Source organism: Somniosus microcephalus, chromosome 9, assembly GCF_052327205.1.
Source record: "Somniosus microcephalus isolate GS21.2 chromosome 9, FLI_Smic_1.0, whole genome shotgun sequence".
Lineage (NCBI taxonomy): Eukaryota > Metazoa > Chordata > Chondrichthyes > Squaliformes > Somniosidae > Somniosus > Somniosus microcephalus.
In genome coordinates, this window is record NC_140995.1 from 188,857,386 (window position 1) to 188,876,273 (window position 18,888).

Genomic DNA, 18,888 nt, shown 5'->3' on the forward strand with positions numbered 1-18,888 from the left:
ATATCTTTTACAATTGCATAACTGCTACTTGAAATGGTTCTGCAATGTGCTGGGCTTACAGAACTTTGGAAATCTGTCTTGTTTACAGTTCAGGGTTGATTTCATATTGCTGGCAGCTCTACTGTTGCGTACTGAACTTTATATATCTCTTTGGACTGTCATGGACAGGCAGAGCAGTACACCTAGACCAGGAATGCAGTCGAAACATGAAAAGCAAAATCTAGATTTAGGGCTATTTTGGACTGGGGTGAGGGGTCTGTTAAATCTACATGATGCATAGCGAATAAATTCTCGGATTTGGCCAGGACCTAGCAGGAAAATGAAATGCCTTGCCATTCTGAACAGCATGTTCAGATTCTGACTCGTTTATGTATTCTTCAGTGTGACGTACGTGCTCACTTTGAAGTACAAACTGCTGAATGTGTAATCTCAATTGTAAGTTAATTTTTCAGAGAATTCTGTAGCTTGTTTATAAGTTGCTTGCATTAAGTATTTTTGCAAAAAAAGGAATGAAGTTTCTCCAGAACTAGAAGATTGTAGCATTTTGTGGCTATTGGAAATGTAAATGTTTTGAAATGTTCCAGATTTCAGGTTAGGATATTCAGCTGGCTACATTTCAAGGATACTTTTTTATCCATGGAACTATTCTGTGGTTGTACAAATTCTTTAATGGTAAAAAATTTTGGTTTAGAAATTTGTTTTCAGATGTATATACAATACAGCTGTACATACCTTTTAATTTGAAAGGTTCCTACAGAATTAATATTGTATTAAACTTTGGATTTCAGCTTCAAGACACTACAGTGAAGATTTTGAAGATGATTCTGATGACAAGTTTGTAGGTGAAGAACTTGGATCAGATAATGACAATGACGAGACAAAATGTATTCTAGAAAACGTTGAAGATGAAAGGAAAACCAAAGAGCAGGTAATTAATTTGTAAACTTGACTCTTGATATGAGGAATAATAATATAAGTTGATTTATGTTGGGCGTAAGTTTAAAAAAATGTCTTGGAAAAGAATGATGCAATTTGTCAATGGCCAGACTATAACTAAGTATGGCACGATTCCTCTTCTGTGAAACAGACAGGGATCCTCGGGCTGATGCCTCGCCAATATGCATGCCCTACACTGCCTCCTACGAACTTATAAAATATGGAGTAAGAAAAGACCCTATGGCTCATTAATCCAGCTTCCACTATATGCTGTGTACAATTCCTGTCGTGAACCTTGATCCAATCCACTAGATTTCCTGAGGGAGGCTACAAACCAGTAAAAGTTCCAAGATCTAATTAAATGGCGGAACAGGGTCAAGGGGCTGAATGGCCTGCTGTTTGTATGTTTCTAACTTAAATCACTGACGTTTCTCCATGACTCCCGAAGATAATCAAGTAAAGTTTCAGGACATTAATCCAACCTTACAACCCACATTATTCGACCCCCAACTAGTTACATTGCACAGATGATTCGACCATAAACTGAGTAGCACAGGAAACATTGAGAATTGTGTCTCTCTGCTCATTGTTCATTGTTAGAATCTTTAATCCTGTATTTAACCAGTAGATTTTTTTTAAAGGAAATAATCAGCACACCATTAACTGCTTTTCTGGGAATTTATTCCAAAAATACATTGCACTGTAGGGAAACAAGTATTTTTTGTATTCGTTTCTTCTCTCTCAAACATGTCAGAACAAAGTGAATTTCCCTCATTGTGCATTTGTGTCAGCTGTGGCTCAGTGGGTAGCACTCTCACCTCCGAGTCAGAAGGTTGTGGGTTCAAGTCCCACTCCAGAGACTTGAGCACAAAAATCTAGGCTGACACTCCAGTGCAGTACTGAGGGAGTGCTGCACTGTCAGAGGTGTTGTCTTTTGGATGAGACGTTAAACTGAGGCCACGTCTGCTCTCTCAAGTGGATGTAAAAGATCCCATGGCACTATTTCTAAGAAGAGCAGGGGAGTTATCCCCGGTGTCCTGGCCAATATTTATCCCTCAATCAGCATCACTGAAACTGATTATCTGGTCATTATTCCATTGCTGTTTGTGGGAGCTTGCTGTGCACAAATTGGCTGCCGCGTTTCTGACAACAGTGACTACACTTCAAAAAGTACTTCATTGGCTGTAAAGCGCTTTGAGACGTCCGATGGTCGTGAAAGTTGCTGTATAAATGCAAGTCTTTCTTTCTCTAATCACTAAGTTAAATAACCACCTTGTATTTACATCATGCATGCCCCTCTTCCCTTTCAAGGCCAGCATCATGTCCCCTCTCTAACTTCTTCAGTGCAATGAAAATAAGTTAAGCAAAATCATTAGCCAGTTCCATGTATAGAAGCCCTATAAATGAAAGTTATTAGAAAACAAAATTCAGGAAGGCCAGGGATTCTTGGAAGTTGGTAAGTAACCAGTGACAGTACTTACTGTTAAGTCATCTTCTCTTTCAAGTATATTCATGCTGGTATAGGCAGAATTTTTAAAGTCAGAACAAAGTGAATTTCCCTCATTGTGCATTTAGTGATGCTGCAGGTGTAGGTATTGGAATCTGCAGCTTCTGGAGTTGCTGAAGCTGCATCTAGTGGTAGAAGTGTGCAGCTGTATGACAGGTAGCTAGGGAAAATCTTATCAAAACGCCACCTAACCGAATGGTGATGCTCAAATGAGAGTATGTGACGTACATAGCATATTTAGTATATTACAAAATGGAAAATATTTAGCACAATATGAATACTCCTGGGAATCTTTTAGGTATCATCTTGTTTTTCTATGGACAGCCACTTTCTCATTTAGGCAGAGAACAATATTAAAGCAAAAGCTGACTCACGACATCCAATGTTAAAGGAGGATTTGGGTTGTATAAGAGATAATATTTATTGATGCTTTGTGTATTTTATCACTTCTAATTATTTGCTGTCTTTGTTGAGGTGTTATATAATCAATTGCATTCAAGAAAGCAATAAAACCAGCCAAATAATCCTCCAAATAAAGTTGATTAATGACTGACATTTTATTTCACAGTTACTGTTTATGCTTTCATATAGTCTGTTATTCAGACCTCAGTTGTACTGGATATTCGCTGATGGATGGGCTTTGTATTATGTTTTATATCTTGTAATTAAAATGTTTTGTAACGTGCAAAGGCACCAGCTATTAGATGACGGTGAAGTTACACAATATGCTTCCTTTCTGATGCACATTTTATTAACCCAAAATCCATGGTACCGTGTTCCAGTTATTTGGTGTAATGTGCCTACATTCTTCTGTTTCAGATAAAGCAGGGAAACAATACAATTATAGGTTATTAGAAAAGACATTTAAGTGTATAAGCTACTCTCCAGCAATGTTCCCTCTAATTTTTTATTCCTTGCATGGGCCCTTTAACTGGCTGCACGACTCATTCAAATTTTCACGCATGCGCGGTTTCTTCAATATAAAAGCCAGTGAGCGGCCTGTGCGGGACATTCAGACTGCTGCGCGGCTGCGCAGCTTAGCAGGAATGTTGCTCTCTGGTCATTTCAACTTATCTGAAAATAAAACCATGTGGTGAAGAGACTCTAGAGGGCTAGAAATTCATTATAGCCGAGGAATGGGCGGTGTCAGTAGAAAAGTTGGAGAATTAGTGCTAGGCGCTAATGCTTTAGACAGCCCGCAAAATTCGTGCTCGCTGCTCAAAAAAATGATTTGAGGCCTCATTCAAGTCTTAAAGCCCAAGCTCATTGGCGTTACACTCAAAAGGTGGACCAATATCAGGTCTAATCGCAAGTCATGATTGCCACAGGCTTTTTTCACTACTTAAAGGGTAGGTTAATTGATGCTGCAGCACCTCATTCTCAGTATTGCTGGCTCTGCAGCTACCTTAGCAAGCAGGAGAAGGAGCCGGAGGACTGAACCAGGTGTGCTCATGGTAAATCCACACCACAGGGAGAGCCTGCAGATTCTGGAATGAAGAATTGGAGGCATTGGTTTTCGCTGTGGAGAGATGGAGGGCAAGGCTCTACCCAGCAAGTGGCAGGAGGCTCTCGCCACAAGTCTTCTGCACCATGTGGAGGGAGGTAGCGCAGCATGTCTTGGGCAGCACTGTGGTCCCCAGGACCCACACAAAGTGCAGAAATTTTTTTAACAATCACACTCGGGTGGTCAGGACGAGTGAAATGCTTCAATAAATGCAACATGCCACCATCTGAGCCACAATCTTCACACACTGCCCAAAACACCTCACCAACAATCTCTAGCTACCAACACTCACACCCACATCTCGCACCTTCCACATGACAGCTATTCAAATATGGCAGGCACATTGCTCCACACTCACTCGCACACTTTCCTTTCTCTTGCAGGCCAAGGTGGCTCAACAGGAGGGAGCCGGAGCGCACAGGCGGGGACAAGCCGACACTCAACCACTGTCTGTACTGGAGAATCGAGTGCTGCAGATTATTGGGCACCAGGTAGTGGGTGCCATGGCCAATTTGTTGATATTAGCATCTCTAGTCTTTCAAATAATTAGGATCGATTGCAAACCAATATGGTGGGAATATTGTGTTTAATCAGAGCTTAAGATGGAATATAACACACTAGTTATACAGCAAAAACATACAACCGTGACAAGCAGCTGGTACCGGACCCGATTGGACAGACGACTGGCGTGCGTGAACAGTTCTCCGGTTTACGGCCATTCATTGTCTCGTCTGGAACCTCTAAGAGTGTTAACTTAGGTCAACATGAATCCTGGAAGCTCCCCCCTTCATCATCTCTGTGAAAAAGCTCCCTTAGTCTTTTATTCTCTTTTTAACGTGGGCCTAAACTAGGATATGGACAGGGCTATCTGACTTGTAAGGGTTCTTCCTAAACCAAGGTGCTCAATGACACGTCGAGTTCTTTGTCTCAACTTCGAGATGAAGATCCTCCCTCCAGGAGGGGTCTTCACAATCATCATACCTGCTTTATTGTTTATACACTTTGAAGGCCTACCCATCGGAATTTCTCTCATCTCCCTTGTCCCTGTCCTCCCTAGTTTGGAGTCCGACATGCCGTTCTCAGCCTTCAGATGTTCGTAACTGCTTGTTATCAGTTATTTATGTTCATGCAACTATTCTACCATGGAATGAATTATTAAATTCCCAAAGATATCTTCTATTCTATGTCGTTATACTTAATTAACTTACGCAATTTAAAGCAGCTTTGTTAAACAAAGTCAAAATCCTAACTTAGCATTATAATATGGTTATTAGCAATAGTGGAAGAAACATAGGCGTTGGGCCTCGGTTGGTCAAATCAAAGATACAGTCAACAACCTTTCTAGCACACAAAAAGCAGACAGCTAGTCTGGAAACAAGGTCACTGCCACGGTGCAGAATGTTATAACATCCGTAGGAAACAAAAACATAAACAAATTCTAAGCATCTATCCAGTTATTCTAAAACTAGTCTGAAGGGTCTTTTTGTCCCAAGATCTAATACAAGCATCTAAGCACAGTATTAGTCACATAACCCCATATATTTTGGCTAACCTAATTTCTAACAACTGGCGATGTTGACCCCCCTTGGGGACAACAATGGTATGTCCATCCTTACTCCTTCTTCTCACATCCCACTACCCCCTCACCCCACAAGTGTTTCACACTTTCCAGCTAGTATTGCTGTATGCATGCATTTCTCCGTTTCTGCCCCCCTCCCCTCACCTTAACCCGACTCTTGTGCCTTTATGCTTTCAGATAATCAGCAAGTACCTGAGCAGCCTGTCCCTGAGGGCACCGTAGAGAGCGAGGTGGGAGAAGAGGAGGAGGAAGAACACACCGCGTCACTGCATCTCTCACCCGCAGACACCAGCTCAGATACTGGCACTACGTGTTCTTTAGAGGCTAGTATAGTAGCGGGATCTGCCCAGGGTGAAACACTGGGGACGAGTAGGCTGCTGCAAGGCCAGGGGGAAAGGGTAGCTCGGGGGCCAGCTCCCTGGAGGGCGTGTTTGCGTGTGAGTAATGCTGTACAGGACTCGGATGAGGACCTCGATGGGGAGACCTTGAGAAGAAGGGTGATGGGCATGCACACAGAGATGATAGGTGCAATGGCAAGGGTGCCCGAGAGCCTCTTGGCAATGATGAGGTGGAGGAGTCCGCCTCCAACATTGCAGAAGGCTCTGCGCACACCATGGAGCCCATCATTTCCAGTCTGCAAAGGATGGTAGGCTCCCAGAGAGACCGTGGTGACCCTGACCTGATGCCGTGTGTGATGGGCGATCTGGCAGCTTCCATTGCAGCACAAATGGAAGCGATGCAACGTCTTAGTGCTGTAATGGAGTCTATGCTTGGTGGCATCCAATCTCGGACTGCTCTCGTGCAGTCTCAGCTTGATGCCATGCAAGTTCTGACTGCTGCCATCGTGGCTGGGTCGACCGTTGACTGGGGTTTTCATAGTGTCGCAGCAGGCCAGCAATCTGTGCTCCAACAGATTGCTAGGGACGCTGAGGTGCTGCCCTGGGGGCGTGGCAGTGGGCCAGTGGAGCAGGAACCTGCTGTCCTCTCTGAGGATGACCGCATTCCTGCTCCCACCACTGCCACTCCGCCATTGCCGTTGTTGCTGCCCGCCCAGACTGCTGCCGCCCATGCTGAGGTGGTGCAGTTTACAGCTGGGCCTTCCAGGTCCAGAGCTGGTCGAGGGCGTCCTGCAAGGCCATCTGAAGTCTCCCGCATGGGCACTCAGCAGCCATCCACCAGCTCTGCTGCAGCCAGTGGGCCAACGCTTAGTAGGAGCACTAGACTAGGCAAAGGCACAGTAACGAAAGGCATTAAAGGATTGCATAAGGTTGAATAGTTAATGATTGATTTTTGATAAATTTATTAATTCAGTTTGGATTCTTTTGTGATGTGTCTCATTTCAGCTTTGCGCTGTGATATGGCCTGGGACAGGGATGAAATGATGGGTTTGTGGTGTGCAACGGGAATCTGGGGTTTAAATTATTCGAACCGCAGTCTGATGAGGTGGTCACAGACCACCTTTCCGGAAGGCCGATTGAGAGGCTGCCTCCTTCCTCACTCTTCCTTCTCCTGAGGTGGTCCCGCAATCCCTGGTGGCAAGGGCTGGGCTCTCATGATAGCCAAGTTGTGGAACATGCAGCAGACCACCATGAAATGGGATACCCGCTCAGCCGAGTACTGGAAGGCTCCTCCTGAACGGTCAAGTCAGCGGAACCATTGCTTTAGCGGCCAATGGTCTGCTCGATGATGTTCCTGGTGGCAGCATGGCTCTCATACGAGTGCTGGGCACGAGTGTTGGGGTTGCGGAGGGGCGCCATGAGCCAAGTGGAGAGTGGGTAGCCCTTGTCTCCGAGCAGCCAGCCGAGAGCTTGACATTGTGGCTGGAAGAGTGGTGGCTGGAAGAGTGCTGGCACCGGATGAAGGCATCGTGGCTGCTGCCAGGATAGCGGGCATTGACATTGAGGATTCGCTGTCTGTGGTCACACACCAACTGCACATTAAGTGAGTGGTAGCCTTTGCGGTTACGGAAGATCTCAGGATTGTTATGCGGTGTCCGCAAAGCCATGTGGGTGCAGTCAATGGCGCCCTGCACCATGGGGATTCCCGCTATCGTGGCAAAGCCACGTGCATGCTCGTCCCGTTTCTCTCTGGTGATGGGGAAGGAAATGTCGTCCTTTCTCCTACTGTACAGAGCCTGTCACATCCCGGATGCAGTGATGGACAGTGAACTGCAAGATGTTAACTATGGCCCCTGTTGCAGACTGAAAGGATCCGTTGGCGAAGACATTGAGGGCGACGGTGAGCTTGACTGCCACTGGGAGAGCCGTGGTCGCCCTCGGCTGAGGCTGGCGGTCTGGTTGCAAGAGGTGGCAGAGTTCTGTGTCCACCTCCTTGGTGAAGCGGAGCCTTCTAATACTCTGCTCCTCGCTTAATTGGAGGTAAGAGAAGTGCTCTCTGAATACTCTGAGGATAAGACCTTCTGTTGCGAGCCCTGTTGAGAGCTCCTCTTCCCTCTGGGCACATGTTCCAGTCTTTCTTGCCCCCTCTGCCATAGATCCTGGAGGGCGAGGACGACTGCCAGTACAGTCCCCATTAATGTTACCAAGTGTAGCAGTTTGATTCTTTGAAGAATAAATGTAGCTACTTTTTAGTTGCTACAACACTCCTGATACAAAAGAACCTTGAAATTACTGAATGAAACTGTTGGAGTATGTGAAACTGACAAGAGACCACTGAAACTGCACTAACCTGACGGCTGCGAGTCATTACTTATGATCCCTTTAAATAACGTCCCTGGAACCGGCTTCCTGGTGCTTCATGCCAGCTCTCCCTGTCGATGTTTCCTCCAGACATTAAGGTAGGTGGTGATAATCAATTTAGCAGATCGGGTGGTCAGTGAGCGTTTCACTGACATCACGATCCACCAGGCATTGACGTTTCCAGCGATAACTTACCGGCAGCGCTATTGGGGGGGGGGGGCAGGATTTGGCGTGCGGCGCTGGATTCGCCTTGCCCCAGTGATACTGCTTTAGAGTCCCATCTGCTGGCGCTAACTGGAGGCACTAAGTGGATGAAATTTCCCCCCCCCCCCCCCCCTCCTCTGAAAAGTTAGAGTCCTGGGTGGGGGTGTAATTTTAATTTTTGGCGATGGTGTAACTCAGTTCCCCCCCACCCCCAAATATGTTTAACGACTGCACACAGCACCAATAAGTAAACTTGGAAGCTAGTTCCAGCAACATCTGGGAACATGGATTTGTCACTCTGGGGAGGGCAAAGACCTTGGGCCGTGGAGTCACAGTGGGGTGGGTATTTGGTAGTGCTGAGGAGGGAGAGATGGTAGCAGGATGAGGGAAGCCAGCCTTAAATTAGAGGGAAGTAAAATGAACAAGTGAGTTTAAACATGATGAAAATGAGTGTGATCGTAAAGTGGGACAAAAAGTTAATTTTACTTGACTGATCGTACACACATACAAAATATTTTTATTATTACTAGAAGCAGTAGAAGAAAACTTTTAGGGATGGCGATTGGGAACTGACGGTTCTGGCAGCCAAATAAAAATACAGAGAGCCTAGGACCAAGACTGGGAATATGTGGAAGGCCAGGCAATTGAAGGACCAAGTAGGCAAGACAGGCCAGGCCAGGACCATAGAGGAAATTTTGGGGCAAACCTGTGGGGAGACCAGCTGAAGGAAAAAAAGCAGATAGACCAGGTGGTTAAATACTTACTGGCTGTGGATCAGGAAGCCAGCAAATTTAATCAAAGGCCTCAGACATCCAGTTATAATGTTAGGGGAGGCAGGTGATGCAATAATGTAACTAAGATGACCAGAGGTCACACCGAAAGAACCAGCCAATTAGAGCCAAGGTAAAGCATGCTGGAGCTTTAAAGGGCACAGGTCAGACGACTGACTACTGTGTTCAGTTTTGGCCACCACACCACAATTTCACTGTAAAGAGTATAGAGAAGAACCAGACTGATACCAATGGTAAAAATGACCCAAGTGGAATTATTACTTCAGAGTAAGATGACAGTAGGGGACATAAATGGAAGTTATTGACAAGGAAATTTCAGACGGATAGCAGAACTTTCTCACTCAGCATGAGAAATATTTGAAATAATCTGCCAAACTTGGTAAAGGAGCAAAAATTACTTCAAGATCCTATGATTGAGAGTTAGGATACTAGAATGACAAGCTTCACTAGGCTAATTGCGCATTTGTCTCTGCTTTTTCATAGCTTACTTCTAATTGGAATATTAAGAGTTTACTTTTGACTTGTAGGCACTTTGTCTGATTTAATTTAAGTCACTCAGGGTGTGTGTGAAATAGGTGTTATATCGCATGCAAATCACCTAGGAACACTCCCTTTACCAACTTTGCACTTTGCAAAACAGTCTTGAGTTTCCTTCATTCGGGCATATATAAATCCTGGGTGTTTTGCTCCTTTTGGTAGCAAGCTCCTTTTGTTTGCGTCTGTTTATACAGTAGCTTTAAAGCAGAAACCGAACAAGGAGTGAATGTGAGAAATTACTAACTATACATATTATTAGGATTATTAAGAAAATGCAGTGTTGCTTAAACTACAAATGTCCAACCCTTTTGTCTTATCAACCTTGTGTCTTCTACACAATCTATGATGAGAGATTGTGTAGAATGGGCCTATACTCTCTGGAGTTTAGAAGAATGAGAGGTGATCTCATTGAAACATACAAGATTCTGAAGGGGATTGACAGGGTAGATGCTGAGAGGTTTCCCCTGGCTTGAGTGTCTAGAACTAGAGGGCATAGTCTCAGGATAAGGGGTGAGGAGGAATTTCTTCACTCGGAGGGTTGTGAATCTTTGGAATTCTCTGCCCCAGAGGGCTGTGGATGCTGAGCCTTTGAGTATATTAAAGGCTGAGGTAGATAGATTTTTGGAATCAAGGGATATGGAGATCGGGCGGGAAAGTGGAGTTGAGGTCGATGATCAGCCATGATCTTATCGGAGCAGGCTCGAGGGGCCCTATGGCCTACTCCTGCTCTTATTTCTTATGTTAATGGGCCACTTAGTTACACTGAGCTCCACAAACCACACCTAAACAGAGTAAATCCCTGTGTCATTGAGTAAATCTCTTATCTGAGCCTCAGTCCCTAGCATATTTAAAATGAAGAAATGATTCTGTATATACTAAATAAATAAGTACTTCTCCCCAAGCTAAGTTACAAATGAAATCACAACAACCTGTCTAGCCAAAGTGAAGCAACTGTCTGGAAAGAAAATGGTTCCAGCCAACAACCGAAATAAAAATAAACCTGATCATTCGGGATTAAGGTCAAAATTTACGTTAAGCACCGTGCATCTTCGTTATTTGTCATTGAATTAGTTGGAAATACCCAGCTCTACAACTCATTGCTTCTCGAGGATTTTTAAAATATGATTGGTTAAAACTGGTAGGATGTGATTTTACTGCTGTAGCTCTAGGTCTTGGAAGCATCCTCTAGCCATGTGCACAGCCAGACATTTGAGCGGAAGAATGAAAAGGGAAAAAAAAAAAGCGGGGATAGGGTGGGATATGTGTTGGTGTAGGGGTTACGGGGATCGGGTGGGACATGTGTCGGTGCAGGCTCGATGGGCCGAAATGGCCTCTATCTGCACTGTGGGGTTTCTGTGATTTCTGTGATTTATTTGGCACTTATCATGCTCTTAGGACATCCTCGAGCGCTTTACATCTAATGAATTACTTTCTGAAGTGCAGTCACTTGTTATCTAGGCAAATACAGCAGCCAGTTTGTGCACAGTGATGAACAGTAATCCCATAAACAGTAAATGAGATGAATGACCATTGACACTCTTTTTGATGGTGTTGGTTGAGGAAGGAATGTTGGTTAGGACACCAGCAGAGCTTCCTGCTCTTCACATAGTACCATTGGGATTTTTAATGTTCATCTGAATAGATGTAACAGAAATTAAGCATTTGCCTAAGATTTAGCTTGGTATTGCTTCTTTATAATTCTTATATATAACACACATAATGGGTTTAAAAAAAGCTTCACTCATGGAAATGATATCCCAGCCTAACTTGTTGCTACAGTCATTTGGCTTGTCTGTGGTTGGGACAATGTTATTCAATTCAAATAAAAACAAATTTGGGGATTTGTTCAAATATGTATGGCAGCTTTAAAAACAGACTTCTTTGAATTTGTTCAGTCCCAGTCAAGTTTTAGAAGGGATGTATTAGCCTATTTCAAATCAATGTCTGTTTGACCTTCAAAGAGGAATAGTCAAATGAAGTAACTTCTGTAGATTGTAAGAAAAGGCAAAGAGCTGCTATGTTTATAAAAAAAAAAAAAAAAAAAAATTACTTGTATGATAGTATACCACAGTAGTGTGAACCGTTTACTACTTGCTATTATATGAAAAGTTAACGAAGCTTGATAATTATTGTAAAATTACATGTGTGACTGCTACTGTTCACTTGTTCTTTTACTGTTAATAATTTGACTGTTAAAGCCTAAATAAATATCTAGTGTAGTGTTGTTATTCTCCCTTCTGAAGATAAGAATAACATGATAAAGCCAGCCCTGTAATAAACTGAAGAGTGTACTTTGTTTGTTCCTGGCTACACTATATATTTATCTAGCTATCTGGGCAAGTGAAAGCTGTCTTCTAGGACATAGGAAACTAGGAAAACACAGAAGCCAAAAATAGCTAGAGTAAAGAAGTCCCAAAGTCAGATTGGGCTTCAGTTTAATTCCTCATCCAAAATACAGCAGCACCAACAACACCGCACTCTCTCTGTACTGCACTAAACTGTCTGCTTAGATTTTGTCCTCAAGTCCTGGAGTGGGGCTTCAACCTACACCACCTGAATTAGAGGCGAGTGCTAGCAATTGAGCTGGAAATATCAATCAGTGAGAGAAAAATACTGCAGTCTTGTGACCCACGACATAAGTGAGATGGAATCCACCTATAAGAGAGTGACACTGATGGCAGACTCAAAATCAAGCAGGCGAATCCAGTGGCATAAACGATATATAACCTTAAAATATGAAAACAAGTCAGGTCTAGCTACTGTGTTGCCATGATAATGGAATAGGAGATAGAAAGTCAATGGTCAATAGTGCTGGAGTAGAGATTGCAGAGGTATTAATGTAGCTTCACTAGCCAGAGTTCATCTGTCAAATATAGATTGCAGATATAGCTTGGATCCCTGTGGTTTGAATTTTGAGTACGACACTTTTCCAGATTGGTCATGGATTCAGATAGCAGAACGGTCTGACTTTTTAATCCGCAAGTGCTGCTGTTTTTTTATTGAGTCTCCACAGTTTTCATTTAAGTGCTTTGGGGAGGTAACTTAGATCTGTGAAGCATCTTTCAATCTATGAAGATATGGTGGAAAAGAAAAGTGAAAATTCTTAAACATAACATGTATACCTAAAATAAAAAACACAAGGAATGTTTTGAATTGTAAAGATTTGTTGTGATGTTGAATTTTGAAATGAGTTATTCCACCTCACCATTCGCCCTCCTCCCCCTACCCACACATCATTACATCTCCCTTGATCATGCATGACTTCATATCTTCCACGTTCCTCTAAGTTAACTACCAGAATGTGTATCAGGAGTCTATTGAAAGCTAGGCCTAGAATTAAAGTTTTCAAAATTAATATTGTATTTTAAAAGACTAAATGCAATTTGGAATAATCAAGTTAATCTGCTATACTGTACTTTTATTTTAGGAAGCAGAGCCTGGCATGCTAGCAAAAGGTAAGTGCTATCTCTTTTCATATGTTTGAAGAATCATTTAGGTCTGAGAGAATTGTTTCAATTCTTAGTACTGTATAGTCTTTAAAAAAAATATATTTACTGATCTAAGGAGCCATTTTCAAACATTGGCCAAAGTGTTATAAATGTACAAAATAAGTTTGCCTAACTTGTAGGACATTTCTACTACAGTAGTTTGAATGATAGCTATTTTCACAGACTGTAAGAACATGCCCAGTCTTAATTGGTTCTGGGAAATTGCATGTTATTTTTGTCCTGGTGTCATTGGGACGGGCCCCTGGTTCCCCACCCTGTGTAAAGGCCCAGGTTCTGCAAGATATTTCAATTCTTTATGATCTGCATCTCCTGAAGACAGCTTCTTTTAAAACCCTTACCATAAAACGCCAGTGACTCCAGAAGGGCATGTGTGGGAGGAATTTAGGTGTGTGGTGGTTGCTTTCATTCAAAGAATGATAGGGCAACGACAGGTAGGTAATCTTACTTTCTTTGTCATTTGAGCATCCCTCATATCAAAGGAGAATCCTAGCTGGGATACAGGAATATTTAGCCCATTGAGCTTGCTTTTTCATTTTTGTCTGTATGGCAATGTTTTAAATCCCAATTCCCTGACGTTTCTCCTTCTCCCTTAAATTCTTACTTGGGAAGTAAAGGTATTATCTCCTTTCAAATACCTAAGTTGACTTTGCATCTATGGCTTTCTAGGCAGTGTGTTCCACACTGTCAGAACCGTTTATGTGGAGAAAGTTTGTTTATTTGATTTGCTTTTAAGTGCTGTAGCTCAGATTCTAAGATTGTTATCTTATTGTGATGTTATAATTTCCTCCAACAGAACATGAGAAAGACCAAAGTTATCGTTTCCAGGCCCTGCTATTGCCTCCATTCACTAGCCACTAATTCCATCTCCTCCAGCCACTTGCTCTAGCTGAACCAGATTACAAAACAGTGGTGTGCTATTCAACCCCACAAACTGTTCATCAGAGGGCCACCTATTTCCACATGCGTAACATTGATCACCTCCACCCACTACTTCAGTCTCTCTGCTGCTGAAACCTTTCTCCATGCTTTGTCACTTTCAGATTCGATTACTCCAACTTCTTGGCCTCCTATCCTCCACAAACTCAAACTTTTCTGAAACACAGCTGCCTGTCTCCTGTCCGCTTACCCATCACTCCTGTCTTTGCTGACCTACACTGTGTCCCTGAATTTTAAACTTCTTGTCCTTGCCATTAAATCCCTTCATGCCCTTGCCCCACCCTTTCTTTGCACCTTCCTCCACTCTTCAATCCATTCCCTCCACTACCAACTCTGAATGGCCTTTTGTGCACCCCCCTCGTCCCACAATTGATTGTACTTTCAGCCATCTCAGCCCTACACTCTGGAATTTCCTCTTGAAACCACTCGCCTTTTCTCTCAACCTTTAGAGACCTTCTAAAAACCGATCTTTTTGACCACGTTTTCAGTCACTCTTCCTAATCTTTCCTTCTATGGATTGGCATCCATTTCTCTCTCTGTGTGGAGTAATAGTGTGGAGGACGAATTCATGGAATGTATGCACGATAGTTTTCTAGATCAGTATGTTGACTAACCAACTAGGGAACAGGCTATTTTAGATCTAGTATTGTGCAATGAGAAAGGGTTAATTAATAACCTTGTAGTAAAGGGGCCTTTAGGGAAGAGTGACCATAATATGATAGAATTTTATATTGAGTTTGAAAGTGATTTTAGTTAAATCCGAAACTAGTGTCTTAAATCTAAACAAAGCAAACTACGTAGGTATGAGGGGCGAGTTAGCTAAGTTAGATTGGGAAACTACGTTAAAAGGTATGATGGTAGACAAGCAATGGGTAGCATTTAAAGAATTAATACATAATTTACAACAAATATACATTCCTTTTAAGGCACAAAAACCCCACAGGAAAAGTGGTCCAACCGTGGCTAACAAGAGAAGTTAAAGATAGTATTAGATCAAAGGAAGAGGCTTATAATGTTGCCAAAAAGAGTAGTAAGCCTGAGGATTGGGAGGATTTTAGAACTCAACAAAGGAGGACCAAGAAATTGATAAAGAAAGGGAAAATAGAATGAGAGTAAACTAGCAAGAGACATAAAAACAGACTGTAAAAACTTTTAGGTAGCAAAAATAAATATGGGTCCCTTACAGGCTGAGACAGGAGAAATTATAATGGGGAATAAGGAAATGGCAGAGAAATTAAACAAATACTTTGGCTGTGATTTTGTCGGCGCTCAGAGGGCAAGTTCGGAGGTGGGTCAGCTGTTAAATTCACAATGATTGACAGCAGGTTGTAAACCCGCCGCGATCCCGCCTCCGTGTGAGTTTCCAAAGTGTCGGGTCTGGGATCTCGGAACAGACCCGACACCAAGCAGTGGATTTAAGACACTTAACTCCTTGTTAAGTGCTTGTTAATTGCTATTTTGACAGCCTTTTCCTATTGTCCCACATTTTAAAGGGGTTTCAAGACGTTCGGAGATCACGTTCGGTAAGTATGTTGGGAGTAGCAGCGAGCTGCATAGTTCGCAGCTGCAGTATAAAAGCGGAACACTCATATCTGTTTACTTTCAAATGTCAGAGGTTGCTGATTTCAGGATTTGGAAGACACATTTGATCTGTCTGGAGGCTGTAAGTGTGTGGTGTTAAATCTATATGCACTGTCACTTCCTTGGAGCAAGCTCTCTCACCATTGACAGATCGCTTCTGCCATCTCAACTCCAGCTGCCATCTATTCCAGCAACATCGGTGCCCTTAAAAATATCTCACCTTGGTCCTCTGAATCCCTCCACGATCGTTCCTAACACCAACATCACCAGATATACCAACAACAACAACCTTCTACGCAATCACCTGATGCTGCACAGGACATAGGGCATCAGCACCCGAGCACATTGCTGCCCGTGAGGCCAGCGATGGCATCACCATGGCCAGATTTACTTCACTTGACGTTGTACACCCTGGCTGCCACATGATGCGCCATGTTAACACCACCCCACACCAGCACCATAAGACATTCCTACAATGACCAAGCCATTCCTTTCACACTCATCACCATTGCGGGAGATACCGTTATGTCTCACCATTCACTGCAACTGACAAAGACACTTCCAAAGGTGAACGCAGATCTGTACAATAAGGCGAAGTGTTGAAAATAAAGATTTCAATGTTTGACAACACAATAAATTTACATGAACATTGCATAACACACCGAACTGCCTACCCTTGTGTATTGTTAGTTGGTATGATTGGGCTAGGATGAGGGCGAGTGTGAGGGGTGGCTAGTGAGATGGGGAAGTGATAATTTAGATAGAGAGTGATGGGTGGAGGTGCAAGGTAAGTTGGTGTAAGTAAGGATGTGCAGGAATAGAGTAGGGAAGGCAGAGTGATGGGGATGTGATGAGTGGCACAGCAGGATAAGGTTGAGTGTGGCTTTGCAGTAACGTTTTGTGATCTACTGAGATCATTGAAAGGTTTGCACCACTGAAGCCAGGTACTCCTGACGACATCCCTGCTTTTTCCCTCCTGTGCAATGTGTAACCAGGCTGCATTGGTGTGCTGGGGAGGTCTCTTCCGCCCATGGGAAGGGAAGGGAGCCTCATGCGAGAGCCTGGGTGCAGCTGTGCACCTTTGTGCAGTGCTTGTCAGTGTTTGCAGCACCTCAGTACTGCAGAACACAGACAGCACAACTGTCAAAATCAATGTGCCCATGGTCCCTTTTAAGGAAACAGGCCGATGACGCGTCATCAAATGACCTCCGCAGACCCGCTTCCTATTAATTGGCTGGGAACCCCACAGGGCGGGCTTAACGACGCCAATCTACAGAAAATCCTTTTCACAGAGCGGGACCAGAACCCGCCAACCAGCTCTTCCACTGCCACCCCACCTCCGCTGGGAAATTCCTGTCCTTTGTGTCTGTCTTCACGGAAGAAGACGCAAAAAACTTCCCAGAAATAGTAGAGAACCAAGGGTCTAGCGAGAATGAGGAACTGAAAGAAATTAGTATTAGTAAAAAGAAAATAGTACTGGAGAAATTAATGGGACTGAAAGCCGATAAATCCCCTGGACCTCATGGCCTACATCCTAGGGTTTTGAAAGAGGTGGCTGTAGAGATAGTGGATGCATTGGTTGTCATTTTCCAAAATTCATTGGCCCAGAAATTCGGGTCGGGGGCTTCCCGCGGGTGCAAGCCCCCGATCTGCACTTACCTTGCGCGCCGGTCGTTGAGCTGTGGGCCCCCGTGGAATTCCGATCCGGGGCCTGGTCCAGCTGCCGGCACGCAGTGCTTGCGTATCCCAGGGGCGCAGTTAGTTCGATGCGTCCCCTGGGATCACGTGGGCCATGGAGAGCCAATCGGAGCAGGGAATGTTCCATTCATAAGATTGACAGGAAGAGCTGTCAAAATTTATAAATACTACGACCCCAAAATAGCACTAAATCTTCAAATAATTTTTTTTTTAAATCACATTTTTTAAATAAACTAAAAATTACATGAAATAACCTTTAAACAATAATTTAAAGTTTTGAAAAAATAATTTTATTTTCTAACGGGGCTAAAAATAAACTTACCTTGCTTTAAAGTATTTAAAAATAATAAACCTGTGGAAAAAATGTTTTAATTTGAACTAATTCACCACTTACCTTGTAAAAAGCAGGCCTTACACCTGCTTTTTACATGTCTAACTTCTGCAGACTTACCCTCCTGGGAAAACCTGTTTTTAAAAAAAACTAATTTTGATGTGCACGCGCAACCTCTCCCGCGCACGCATTCGACCTCTGAACCCCTTCGTTCAGGGGAACGGAAGTGCCGGTTTCCCGCGCGTGCGCAGTGCATGCAGGAAACCGGCACTTCCATTGGGCCTACGGGTGAGTACCCCGTGCGTACTCGCCCATGGAGACCCGAATTTCTGGGCCCATAGATTCTAGAATGGTTTCTGCGGATTGGAAGGTAGCAAACGTAACCCCACTATTTAAGAAAGGAGGGAGAGAGAAAATGGGGAACTACAGACCAGTTAGCCTGACATCAGCAGTAGGGAAAATGCTAGAATCTATTATTAAGGACGTACTTAAAAATAATACTAGGATTGGGCAGAATCAACATGGATTTATGAAAGGGAAATCGTGTTTGACAAATCTATTAGAGTTTTTTGATGTTGTAGCTAACAGAGTAGATAAGGGGGAACCAATGGATTTGGTGTATTTGGATTTTCAGAAGGCATTCAATAAGGTGCCACATGAGGTTATTAAACAAAATTAGGGCTCATGTGATTGAGGGTAATACACTAGCATGGATTGAGGATTGGTTAACAGACAGAAAACAGAGAGTAGGAATAAACGGGTCATTTTCGGGTTGGCAGGCTGTAACTAGTGGGGCACTGCACAGATCAGTGCTTGGGCCTCAGCTATTCACAAACTACATCAATGATTTGAATGAGGGGACCAAATGTAATGTATCCACGTTTGCTGCTGATATAAAGCTGGGTGGGAATGTAAGTTGTGAGGAGGATGCAAGGAGGCTTCAAGGGGATATAGATAGGCTAAGCGAGTGGGCAAGAACATGGCAAATGGAATATAATGTGGAGAAATGTAAAGTTATCCACTTTGGTAGGAAAAATAGAAAAGCAGAGTATTTTTTAAATGGCGAGAGATTGGGA

General features: G+C 43.4%; 1 protein-coding gene across 1 annotated transcript in view; it reads left to right on the forward strand.

Annotated features, from left to right (window-relative positions):
* The window catches only part of cep162 (centrosomal protein 162), a 208,103-nt gene that overhangs the window by 31,869 nt on the left and 157,346 nt on the right, over positions 1-18,888 (forward strand). Inside the window, exons 8-9 of the mRNA XM_085997703.1 lie at positions 789-928; positions 13,185-13,212. Coding sequence (XP_085853829.1) covers positions 789-928; positions 13,185-13,212 — 168 coding nt within the window. The remainder of the gene's footprint in view (positions 1-788; positions 929-13,184; positions 13,213-18,888) is intronic.